The sequence below is a fragment of the Zalophus californianus genome, chromosome 2, assembly GCF_009762305.2.
Source record: "Zalophus californianus isolate mZalCal1 chromosome 2, mZalCal1.pri.v2, whole genome shotgun sequence".
Taxonomy (NCBI): Eukaryota; Metazoa; Chordata; class Mammalia; order Carnivora; family Otariidae; genus Zalophus; species Zalophus californianus.
The window spans coordinates 170,453,140-170,466,810 of record NC_045596.1 but is presented as its reverse complement, the minus strand read 5'-3'; the positions used below and the strand labels follow the sequence as shown (position 1 = coordinate 170,466,810).

Here is a 13,671-nt window from a genome sequence, read left to right as displayed (position 1 = left end):
ACTTCCCTATGATCCAGCAACAAAAGGGACAACTCTGGACATAGCAGGAAGCCACACGACCCTATGTCAAGGCCGGCACTTACATTGTAGAAGGTTTTTACTTTTTTTTTTTTATTATGTTCAGTTAGCCAGCATATAGTACATCATTAGTTTCTGATGTAGTGTTCAACGATTCATTAGTTGCATATAACACCCAGTGCTCATCACAACACGTGCTCTCCTTAATACACTCACCCGGTTACCCCCCTCCCCCAAACCCCCTCCGCTCTGAAACCCTCAGTTTGTTTCCCGGAGTCCAGAGTCTCACGGTTTTCTCCCTCTCTGATTTCTTCCCATTCAGTTTCCCTCCCTTCCCCTGTAGTCCTCTGAGCTATTCCTTATGTTCCACATGAGTGAAACCATATGATAATTGTCTTTCTCTGCTTGCCTTCATTTGGCATAATCCCCTCCAGTTCCATCCATGTCGATTCAAATGGTGGGTATTCATCCTTTCTGATGGCTGAGTAATATTACATTGTATATATGAACCACATCTTCTTTTTCCATTCATCTGTTGAAGGGAATCTCGGCTCTTTCCACAGTTTGGCTATCGTGGACATTGCTGCTATGAACATTGGGGTGCATGTGCCCCTTCTTTTCATTACATCTGCATCTTTGGGGTAAATACCTAGTAGTGCAATTGCTAGGTCGTAGGGTAGCTCTATTTTTAACGTCTTGAGGAAGGTTTTTAAATTTTTTAAGATATCACTCCTGCCTTAAGGTAAAGAAAGTAATCATCAGAACCTTAACCAATAAATTATTTCCTTAAACTTAATATAAATCTGAACAGTGTTTAGTTTAGAATGTGTGTGTATTCCTATTGTGGTTGGAAGGGAGGAAATCAAAGCAAATTAATTTCCTGGATAGAAAAAAAAGGATTTTAATAGACATCTTCCTTGGAGCAGAGATAGAAACATTGGATTTTATTACTTTGAGGCCAATTTCTGATAGTCTTTGTGAACCCATGCTTAAAAGTGTTTGCAGCGACCCAAGAGCATATTTTACTGTTTACCTATAACAAAAAAACTAACACACAGAATCAGGGGAATGGATGTAGAACTTCATAACAAAGATGGTATGGATTCTAGAAATTCAAATGATTTAGCTCAAAAATGAAATATGCAAATGCTCCTTGTGAACCCGGTCATTATGGACACCGACTTGTCTGAGTTTAGAAAATGCAAAGGGCATTTCTACAGAGAGACCTCAGTTTTGAAAGGTGGGGGAAGACGCCATCTCCTAATGCACACTACTCATGTGCTTTGACCGCGGGGCAATTCTGGAAGATCACTGTCAAGAGAAGTGACACCCATAAGCTCTCAGTTGTGGTACCTGCCTGACCTCCCCTAATTAACATGGTGGAATCTTGAACAATTCATAAGTAGAAGATGTCCCTAGAGCTGTTTTTCATTTACTAATAATGTATTTCAGACCTGAGCTTTTATTCAGGTGGGTGTTTTTGCCATTCAGTCCCAGAATGTCACTAATTACCCAAATATCTCTGACCAGCTGGGAAACCCTGGGAGGAATTGCTAAAAACCTCCTATTCTCTGCACTTGTCCTCCATGGATGTGCTCAGAGGGCATTTTCAAAGGAGCAGTAGATCTTGGAATAGTCTGTACAGGCTGGGAAGGGGCAAGGGTAGAAGGGGTGGGTGAAGAAGCAAGAATTGAACCAACCCAGTAATGTACGTGTGTTGAAAATCTGGTCTCTAAAGAGTAACTTCGGAGCACAATCTTTGAAATGAACAAAAAGCAAAATACAGTGAGGAAATTAAAAACTCAAAAGAGTGGAAACCAGAGATGGGCTCTGTTTTATGCTCTTTTGGTTTTTCTGTGGTTTTGATCATTGGAAGAGTTGGAGGAATACAGGGCCGATGGTGTATCTCTGTGTGTTCTACTGCCTATAGGAACTTTCAGTGCTGAGAAGAGAATAGAACAGAATCCCCACTTGTCATCTTCAGGGTCTGCCTGACATATTCAATTGCGGTGATTTCACCAATGCAAAGCAGGCCTTGTATTTATCTAATTATCGGCCGGAGCTAATATAAGGCAGATTGGCCAGGCCCTGGGATTTCCTGCAGCCTTGGCTAGCATTCAGAGAGCATAACACTGGTTCTTAATTATTTCTAGTTATGGGGGGGAGCGAAAGCATGAATAAATGAAACACATTGGTAATCAATAATGTCAACCTCTTTTCTACCAATCAGTAAATAATCAAGCAAATAGCTTTTAATTTCATTTTTCCTGTTTTTCTTGCTGTGATTCTCTGGTTGCAGTGCCAATGATTCATGAGCTAATCATTTAAATATGATTTATATGTTAGGGACCCATAACTGACGGAGATTAAAAAGTCTAAAATAAATCAAACAAACAGTATACAAAAAGTATACAAAAAAAAAAAATCCACACTGTATTTTTTTAAAGTAAGCCCTATGCCCAATGTGGTGCTCAAACTCACATGCCGAGATCAATTCTCATGCTCTACAGACTGAGCCAGCCAGGCACTCCCTCCCACATTGTATTGTAGTGACTATAAGTAAGATAAACTGTCCAGAGAGGTGTGACATCCCTGTAAGTGAAGTAATCACCAAAAAAGATCAAGAAGGCATCAGAAATTGATCTGTGCCTTGGAAACAGGACATTTTTATATAGGAGGGAGAAGGGCCTCCCAGGGAGAGGCAATAGCACTGAGGTGAGCCAGGAGAGATCAGGAATTGATCAGACTAGAGCTTGGATTGGTGCTGAAGTGCTAACAGAAACTAAGTTACTGGTGGGACCAGTTCATAGAAGACCGGAAAGGCAGGCAGAGCAGTTGGCCACGACTTGCAGGCAATGTGGAATCATGGTAGACTCCTGGCGGCTGATGCTACAGAATTATTCCAGTGAATACAAAAATAGCTAGAGAATCGGTGAGAAAGAAGATTTGACTCTTCCACCAACTTCAGAAATCAGCTCTTAAATATTTTAAGATGATGAAGAATGTGGAGAGTCAAAATAAAACAGTCAACACGTATCTTTTGCGGGGGGAGCTGGTGGAAAGGGTTTCAAACATAGGATCTATGAAGGAAATAATAAAGATGGTCTTTGGAGATAAAAAAATGGGACATGACTGATTTAGTGAAATTAGATAATGGTAATAATCATTAACTATAATGACATATGTGAATTGCTGCCTTGGAGGAGAGTCCGGGCTCACTGTCCTGGTGGGTATTCAGTCACACTGAGTGGGCTCTGTGCCTGATCCTCAAAAACAGTGACATAGACTCTGATATCGAACATACCTATGTAGTCTTTAAAAGGCAGAGGAGCTGATTTCAGATAATCAACCCCAGGTTTTGAGAAGCAGTCTCTTGCCCACTGTGTGGGTTGGAGTTGAACTCATCTGTCCCCACATGCCATTTCTCCTCAGGCCTGCTCTCTTTACATCGCTAGGATAGGGGCTAGGATACACATAGCTGGCCACACTTGTTTCCCAGCAGAGAAAGGATAAGGCTGGCTGTGGGTGGGAAGGTAGGGGTGCAGCTATAAATAGCTCCTAAGAACAATGGATACCATGGAAATGCTTGAGGAGCATCTCCTATAACAGAGGAAGCAAGAAAAGTAAAATGGCAAAGAAATGAATCACTACCAAAAATAAAAAGATAGATTGTCCTCTCTTTCCCTTTTCCTCAATCATTCTTATATATAAATATGTATACCTCTATACACACACACACCACAGACAAAAGCAGATTGCAAAAAAATATACAAAAGACAATTCCATGTCTTTGTAGGTAAAAATGATCAATTACTATCAATCTTCTGTAGTTTCCTGCAAATATATGTGTATAAACATATATGCGTGCGCATAGTTTTATATAAACATATACGGGGGGAAAAAGACTAGGTTGTGTATATGTAACTTAACATTAATGATGGTTATCTCTTGGTGTGGAATTATGTTTTTTCTTTGTACTTACATATATATTTTATTTTGGAACACTGTGTACTGACTGTGTAAATAATAAAAAGGATCTTAAAGAAAACATTACAATTTAAAATATACTTTTGCATATAACACCAGGTGTTATATGCAACTGATGAATTACTGAACTCTACATATGAAACTAATGATGTTCTCTATATGTTGGCCAATTGAATCTAAATTAAAAAAAAAACCACACAGACTTTTGCATCTTTAACTTGTAAATGCACACAATCATTATAAGACTGAGTTGTAATGACATCAGTTTCCATTTACCCAGAAGGTGCCTCTCGGTGTCTAAGTTAGACCCCAGGAAAACTTGTGATTTTCCCAAACTACAGCTCAGCTGCCGCTAGCTCAAAATTATATTTTTCTGCCTGCAGGATAAAGGAGGGCTCCTTCTGGATCCATCTGTATACTGCAGCCACCTCGAAGCTTCTCAGGGAAGCAAGACTAGCTGAAGTTGAACATGCAGGGCCCCAGATTTGTTGGCAGGAAGGAGTGGTACACTTGGTAATCACAAAAACACAAACCCCAATTAGGAGGTCTTAGACAGGGGCCCGGGCATGGGCATTTGCTTAAAAAGCTCCCCAGGTGATTCTAATGTGCAGCCGACATTAAGAACCATGGCCCTAATGGATTAATTTCCTAGGGGGTTATTTGAACATGGGCTTGGAGAGAGGTAAAATGAAAGCAGAGAGGATTTGGTTGACCAAGGCCAAGTGGATGCATGGCCCAGGGCCTGTGAGAATGATTTTGCAAACAATAAAAGAATATGGAGTGTGGGGTGGGCAGTTCTTCCAAAAGATAGTGAGGTCGGTGGGTAGACCTCTCCCTCTCTCAAGTTCATGGTAGAACAATCTTTGATATTTCAAACCGGGAAAAGGTTTAATGATAACAGTTGCTGTCAAGATACTGGTATCTCACAAAATCCAGCAGGACCCAATTCTGATGCTGATGCCAGGGGACTGAAGTTCTCTTGGGCCCCCGAGGTTTCTAGCCTTTTCTGTTCGAGGATGCACACTGACACACCGGACCCTAGCATGACAAATCCTACAGTAGAGCAGTGGCCGTTCGAATAATTTCTTACTCTGCTTTAGGAAATCATTCCACATGGATTTCTGTGGAAGGCCTCTGCTTGTTACTCCACAGATTTATAGTGGGTGAAAGCTAGGGAGCCCACAGGGGTCTGCTGGTCTTTGTCCTTCTTTTTTCCAATGAGGAAACTGAAGTTTTGACTTGTGCTCAGTTTCCTAAAGCAGAAACTAGGACTGGACACAAGTTTCTTAACTCCCTTCAGGAATCCCTGAAATCCACTACAATTTCTGATTTGGAGTTGTGACTTGTCTCAGGCCATGGCCTGAGATGATCTTAATGATGATCTTAATTCATAACATGTTGAGTTACGTATCAGCTACCATTTATCAATACCAAACACGTCCCAGCCCTGGGCTATTGGCTTTATATTTATCATGTTTAATTTCAGCACCGACGCTCAAGGACGTTACTATTTCCATTTTACTGTGGAGAACACTGAGGTCACACAGATAGAATGAAGACCATTCACAATGGAAAGCCTATTCTAACCGCGAGAGTCTGCACAATTTCCACAACGCCACTGCAAGTCACGATGACCCCAGAGCTGGGTCAGAGAGGGAAATGCCCCACTCTTCTGCCCTGTGTGCCCTTGTGGCCCGACTTTGTCTCATGACCAGTTAAGCCCTGGCTTTTCCGCCCCATTCACTCTTTCTTCCTGTAGAGCTGCACCCGATCACCTCAGTGTTTTAACAGCCTGACTGTATTTGACTTATTTTCTGAGGAGTGGTTCTATATCTCACCTGTTTTTAATGGAGTTTCATTTTGCTCCCCAGCATAATCTTCGTTCCTGTGGTTTGGGAGGAAGAAAATGCTGTTAAGCTCAGCTAGAGTCCTAAACAGATGTTCTGCCTGTCTCTGTGTGCAGCGTTAGCAATGCATCACTTCCAGACGTCTTGGCCTGGCCTGCCAGCATCCTGCGCCCATGCCAAATTCTTTCTGATAGCAGGCAATAAGCAACAACTGAAGCCAGGTTAAAACCACCAAAGTCGTTGGATTCTAATTCTTGAGTGCATTAGCATCTGGACTTTGGGAGGTGGCACCTGCTCTCAGGCAAACTAGCTGCCCTCGATTCGGGCGGGAAGGGGGATGTAAGTGTTGTCTGTTTTAAGAAACCTGATGGTATAAAAATCTGAATATGATCCTATCTGCTTGAGCAAATCATTATCTTTTATGAAGATTTTCCATTTTAAAGAGAGATTGGTCAGGAATTACCCCTTGCCAGTTAACCTTTCTCCCTGTGATGAGAAAAAGACAAAATGGTGGTCCCTTTGCAAGACTGTGACTTACAACTTTTAAAAGCTACTTCCATAACAAATCAGATGGCAGAACACACGAGAGCTGTCTTCAGTGAAGCACACCGCAAGGGTTTTCTGTCAGAATCAGTATTAAGGGCAGCAGTGGGTTAGGGTAACACATATCTGGTGAAGGATTCAGAATATAGCTGTGTCTCTCTGCCTGGGAGGGGTTATGTGGCAGTCAGATAATGTTTATGAAGTTCTCCAATATGCACTGGGCGAGATTTGATGCCGTTAAAAACGTAATCCAAAATGACAGTGTCTCACCCCGCTCGTCTCGCCTTCAGGCAAGTGGAGGAAAGGGACTGTGTAAGGTGACCTTTCAAGGTCCCCCTACCATCCTGTGATTCTGTGAATAATGAGCAACAGCCTCAGAGCTTACAGTCTGACCATGTTCCGTCGAAGTCCTCAGAAGGGCACTGAGAAGAGGGAGGTCACGCCATGCAAATCTTCTGGAATCTTGATGCCGTGACTAAAGCACCCTTTTCTCAGGTTTCTGTGTCGTGGTGGAGTTGTGTTGGCCGGGGACAGCCGGAGAATGGGGACTGGGAAGTAGACGGCCTGTAATCTAAGACAAAGTTAGCCATGGGCACCAAGTCTCAAAGTGATTTACAAGGTTCTGTAGTGATGGCAGACAGGACAGGACAGGGTGGCTGGAGGGCAGTGGGGAGAAATGATAAAAAGGTCTACACCTGAGCCTGATCCCTGAATGAGTTTTCTCTGTCCACTTCACCTGCCTGCTGAACTGCCCAGTACCCCGATTACAGAGAGATGGTACACATTGTCAGATTTCAGAGCGATATGAAACAAACTGTGCCATTCAGAGAGATGGTACATGGTGAAACAGATCAGAGGGATAGGAAACAAACAAACCTCCAACAAGCTCCCAATACTGCACCCATCCTCAACAAGGATGAGCAAACGGCATAGCCTGGAACTTTTTCATCCAGGCTGTAATAACCACTAAACCAATGTAGGATCCCTTTAAATAGGTATTCACCAGCTCATTTTTTCCATCATCACATACAGTGAAATAGCATCCTTTACCTGAGCAGTCTTCTGACTGTATAGGAACTAGGGACTCGCTGCGAGCTCACCGCTCTCATCATGCTGATAAGAATCTAGCAAATGTAACAGAGAGAAACTCTAGTAAGCCTGAGGGAAAAGAAAAAATAAAATAATAAATAAAAGGAATGAAGCAATCATCCCAGGAAAACATTGCACAAGAGAAAAACACAAAATTAGAATGAACAGGAAAAATACGGACAACATAATCCATATCGTCTGCAAAAATAGAGAAAATGTTTCATTTATAGAGGTGGACATACAGTGATATAGGAAATCTATCTGCTCCGTGTAAATTTATTAAATGAAACTTTCTTTTTCTCTTTCTTTCTTTTAGATAAAAAACCTCTTCATGAAATAAAACCCCAAAGTAAGTTATTTTTCCTCTTGTGAATATAATTTATTCTCATATTTGCTGCCTTACTGTTGTATTTGTTTAGGAGCCAAACAGAATTGAAGTTTGTGCGAAAGACCCAGGGCTTTCAGGGCTTCTCCTCATCGAGTTTGGAGTCACATATCAGAGGTTGGAATCGAAAGGAAATATGCACACCCCTTCCCTCCCTCAAAGTAAAAGTAAATCTCTCGTCTTGATGCTGCCTGCCTATGAGTCCATTTCTCTGCAAATGTCATCTAGGATTCTTATTGCCAAGGAGATTTATAGCATTAAAATTAATAAATATTTGTCAGTACAAGCTTTCAAGAGAGCAGCCTTGGTCAAGAGCCTGACTACAAGCCTCTCCGCCTAGGAGGAGGAGGAGGAGGGGCACCTGAGATGCAAACCGTGAACTCCATGGCAACTGGGTAGATCAGAAACCAGTATTCCCCAATGACATCATCAGGAACTGAAAAGTTTGGTGTCAGTGCTGGCTTGAGCTCTCCATCCACAGGTTGGCCTCCGGGGGAGGCTTTTGTATTATGTCCACCGTACACAGCCAACAGTTTTGGGAAAAGCCGTGCAGCGTGAATGGTTGGCAGCTTGCCATTTGACCCTACGGTTTTCAGCCTTGGCTGAACTTTAGAACCACCTGGAGGTCTTTTCAAAACCCTAGTTCTCAGGCTGTATCCTCGGATCAATGGGATCAAAATTGGGGTGGATTAGAATCCCTGTTTTTTGTTTGTTTAGGATTTGAAAATTTTAATGCATATTTCAGTATATATGATTTTTTTCCTTGTAGTTGATAGACAATATTATATGCACCGTGATTCGACTTTTGTGTACATTAGGAAATGACTGCTGTGATGTCAGTTACCGTCTGTCACCATACATAGTTATTACAATATTATTGACTATATTCCCTTACGCTGTACTTTATATCCTGGGACTTGTTTCATAACTGGAAGTTTGTACCTCTTAATCCACTTCACCTATTTCACCATCCCCCCACCCCTCTGGCAACCACCCCCTTGTCCTCTGTATTTATGAATCTGTTTCCGTTTTGTTTGCTCATTTGTTTTCATTTTTAGATTCCACATAGAAGGGTAGGAATGCCTATTTATTAAAAGATCCTCAGATTCCAATGTGCAGCTTGGGCTGAGAGTGACTGTCTTAGAAAAGTATTTCTCAAAAAGTGGATCAGCAACCATGTGCATCAGAATCTTGGGGTGTGGTGGAAACTTGTAAAATACACCCCACCTCAGAATAGAACAAATGAATCAGAACAAGGGAGGGGGAGGGTCCTCCTGGGAATCTATGTGTTCATATGTTCCTCAAATGATCCTGAAGCATTCAGGAGTATGTCAGGTATTCCAGGGAAACGTTGAGATAGAAGGGCATCAGCAACACAGATCTTAGCAACAGGAAAGTAGCGAGCTGCCTAGTTTGGTTTATAAGCTTGTAGAAGATGTCCCTGGCCAGTATCTCCCACTTTAACATAAAGTGAATGACTTTTGATCTTTTAAATCCTAGGGTATTAAAATTCAAATAGCTTGGGAGAGCTAATAGCTTTTATGAGCTAACTTCTTTGAAGGAATTAAGACCCTGTGAGGAGAGACAGAAATAGCTACCTTGGGACAGGGGTCAGGAAACCTGAGAGAAAGAGCCAGGAAAGCTGTTAGGTTCATACTGCGTTGTTGCTCCAGGCGGACTTGAGAGATAACGGGGCCATTGCCTGCAGCGTGGGAGAACTTGGCAGAACAACAAAAACAAACTTCCTTAACTTTTTTCCCCTGAGGTCCGCGGCCTGTCAATGATTGGTACTTAAGGAGTAGTCCCCTGACATCATGATTGGTACTTAAGGAGTAGTCCCCTGACATCCTGCTGGCTTGATTTTGAACTCAGGAAGGTTGAAGTTGGGGGAACCTGGTTGTGTATGTGTGGGTACGTGTATGCTGAGGGAGGGAGGAAGAAAATCGGCTCAGTGAATATTTGGCTTGAGCCTGTGTCAAGAGCTCAGGGTGACAGCTGGACTCCCAGCTGCCTCCTGATGACGTAGCCATGCCCCCCACCGGGGGTCATGTGGAACACCCTCAAGATCATGGGTATCCATGTGGTGGCCACCGTGAGAGTTACTTAGGACTGTGTTTTTTAAAAATTAATTTCATGCTTAGTTTGTGAGTCCTGTGCCATTCTAATTTGGTTACATCTGTACTTCCAGCCATAAACCCCACAGTAGCTATTTCTAGTCCTCAGGGACTCCTGAATTAGTTTTTGCTTGGGGTTCTCGCTCGTGAACACCATGCTTAATTGCTGGATACTGCAACGGAATCGCTTAAACTGTTTTAATTTGTGATTTCCTAAAAATAAAACCTTAACAGAATCAATGTGATTGCAAAAGGCTCCCAGAGGAATCCAGTTGGGGTTCTGTAAGCTGCATGGTTAGGAGTGCATTTTACAATTTCAAGCTATGGTTGTTTAGTGAAAGAGGGGCTTAGTTTAAGACGACATGAATCATCACTGATGCAAAATCAAAGTCAATTATGAAGATAATTGAGAAACAACCTGTTCCCATATATAGCTGTACACATGATCCTCCGCAAGGCCTGGTAGATAGAAGACATTACTCAGAGCTCACGAGCAGTGCTCTGTGAGCAGGCGGGCCAAAGAGCCGGCTTTGAGTTGCAAGGAGGTGTAAAGAGAAAGTGAGGTCTTAAGATATCTGTTGGCAAATCATAATGACAAACTGGGGAAAATATGTGCTCCGCATAGCTCATGAAAGCACTTATTGTAAATGAGATAATTTAATCAATTACATTTCCTAATGTACTAAACCGAATGTTTCATTTTCTGCCTCTGCACATCTTAAATTATCTTCAGGTGCTTTATGAGATTTAATCATAGTTAATAGAAACTTCATTACCATCAAATGTGCTTTCAATAAATGTTGTGTAACAATGTCAGGAGGTGCAGTAAAATATAGTAGGTTCTGAATGGCAAACACGCACCCCCAGAGTCAGACAGAAAAAAGGCTGCCTTCAGACAATGGGGCTCCATGGAGGCTTGGGGCCATGGCTTTCTGAAAGGCCATGGGTTCCTGAGGAGTGGCTCGCTCAGCACGTTCACCTTAGCAATGAGAAGGATTTCGCTTTCCCCTAAAAAATAACCCAGAACCACACACACATGCGCGCGCGCGCGCACACACACACGCACGCGCGCGCACACACACGCACGCGCGCGCACACACACACGCACGCGCGCGCGCACACACACACACGGCCTTCTCTTCATCTCCTTTCCACATAGTTGTTTTGCACCTAGCAGCAATGCCTGCTCAGCACAAATCCCATTAGCATGTCCAGAGTCGGCCACCTCCAGGACCTCCATCTCAACTTTTCCAAAAGTCAGTTTCTCCTTCTCTGCCCCTATTCTTCAGTCCTGCATCCCATCTTCTCTAGTTCAGTCAAAACCACACCATCAACTCACTTGTCCAGGGGTGGATCTTGGGCAGTCTCTGAGACCCCTCTTTTTCCTCTCTTGTCTCCTGCTCTGCTCGTTACTCAATAGATCATTACAGTCTGATTATTCTACCACCCGAACAGATCTCGAGTTCATCAACATCTCTCCATTTTCACTCTACCCATATCCCTCCCTCCATTCACTCAACAGCTGTCTACCGAGTGCTTACCGCATGCTAGGCAGGGGTGGTGGGGAAGCAGCACTGGGCTGAACAGGTGCAGTTTCTGCTTCCACAAAGCTTACTGTTTTAGTGAGTGGAGATGGATGGATGCAAACCGGAAAACCTATAGTGTTGATGGTGAGTGTCATGAAGAGAAATAAGGCAGGGTAAGGGGCTCAGCTGGGGTCGAAGGGAGTAGTTGCTTTTTTTGTATAAGGTGTTCAGAGCAGGTCTCTGTATTAAAATTACATTTAAGAAGAGACCTGAAAAACAAACATTCTGGATGTCTGGAAGAGAGTGTTCCAGACAGACAGAATACCAGATGAAAAGGTGGTGAAGTGGGGACTTGCTTGGAGTGTCTGTGGAAGAGCAAGGAGGCCAGGATACCTGGAGCAGAGTGGCAAAGGGAAGAGTCCTGATAGCTAAGATCAGAGAAGGTGGGATGAGAGGGGAAACTGCCAGATGTATCATTGCTATGACTTTGACCAAAGGGAAGCCATTGAGCGTTAATCATAGTGACATGACCTAATATTTTCAAGGATAAACTCTACCTGCTGGATTGAGTGTCCACATATAGGGGATCAAAGCGGAAGCAAGACCTGTTACAGTGATCTATTGTAACAATAATCTGTTACAGTAATCTAGGCTGTTCCAGTATGGAGGCTCTTACAGTACCAAGGTTCAAGATGACTGTGACTTGGCATGGATAGACAACATTAGAAATTGTAAAAATGGGTCATATTTGGGTATCTTTGGAAGGCAGAGAGGATTTGCTGATGGGTTGGGTATCAAGTGTGAGAGAAAGAAAGGTGTCAGGCATGATTTCAAAAGTTTGGCCATGCAGCTAAAAGATGGAGTTGCCATTACTGATAATGGAGAAAATGTGGTCTAGCAAATCCAGAGGGAGAATCAAGAGTTCAGTGTTACTAGTGCTAACTTTGAGATACCTCTTAAACATCTAAGTAGAGAGGTTGAGCAGGCAGTTGAATATATGAGTCTCGAGGTCAGAGGAGAGTCTTGGCTGGTGACATAAATCTGGGGCTTGTCAGTGTCCAGATGATATTTAAAGCCATTAGGTTGAAAGAGATCCCGGGCTAATGAGTGTGCTTGGAGACAGAGAAGAAAGTGGAGGGCTGAGCCCTACAGGGCATCAACATTTAGATGTAGAAGAGGTCAAAAGTCACTGCAGAGAAGACAGAAAAGTAATAGCAGGCAGAGTAAGAGAAAAACCAAAAGAAAAGAACATGCTGTCCCAGAAGAAAAGTTTAAAAAGTTCAGTCCATCTTCATTCCCAACCAGGATTGCTACAGTGGCCTCCCTGGATCCAGTTTTGCCCTTCATCAATTTTTCTGACCTTTCTGAAACATAAATTCTGGTCGTACCACCTCCGTGTTTAAAGCTCTTCAATTGCTCGCCATTAGTTCTAAGATCTAGTCCGAGGTACTGAACAGGTATATGATCTGGTCTCAGCTTCCTTTTCTTAATCAGCCTAATCATTAGGTAAGTTCCTTCCTACGTGCTTGCCACTTCCTATATTCTTCAGCCAGATAAAGCTTCTGGGTTTTCTGAATACCCTCTGCCCATTTTCTCATGTACATTCTGTTACTTCTGCCCAAAAACCCGTTCCCACCACTTAAGCCTTAACTTGTTAAGCTCATTCCTTCCTTCAGATCCTCTGCAAGACCTTCACCCACCAAGCCTACATTAGTTACTCCTGTATTTTAGCCAGTATCAAACTATCTCCTTAATTCTATAGTATATTTTCATTGTTCTGATGCTGGTCTGGATTCCTCTTCTCAGACATTATCCTATCTACCTATAGGCAGGGATTAACTCTTATTTACTCTTAACACCTGTAACCATTACCGCTGGCCTAGTATGTACTCGATGTTCAAAAAACACTTGAGTTAATGCCTTACATCCTCCTGTTAACTCTTCATGGGGCCTTTTGTTGTTAAGGTGAAAATAAGTGCTTCTAAATATTTTTACTCATTTATGTAGTAGCTATTTATTATACAGTTGTTCTATATAGTCTTGTCCCAGTGAAATGTGAGGGAAAAAATAAGAAATGTTTCTTCCCCACAATTTACAACATAGAAGATGATAAATGACTTGAGAAAAGGGGAAGGAACAATCTTGAATAATCATTTATTCTC

The 13,671-nt window shown here is 42.6% G+C and overlaps 1 protein-coding gene across 7 annotated transcripts in view; it reads left to right on the top strand.

Moving 5' to 3' along the window:
* The window catches only part of UNC5D (unc-5 netrin receptor D), a 524,695-nt gene that overhangs the window by 436,601 nt on the left and 74,423 nt on the right, over window positions 1-13,671 (top strand). For all 7 annotated transcript variants that reach the window (XM_027600322.2, XM_027600321.2, XM_027600320.2 and 4 more), the window contains one exon: window positions 7,801-7,833. In XM_027600322.2, the coding sequence (XP_027456123.1) occupies window positions 7,801-7,833 (33 nt within the window). The remainder of the gene's footprint in view (window positions 1-7,800; window positions 7,834-13,671) is intronic.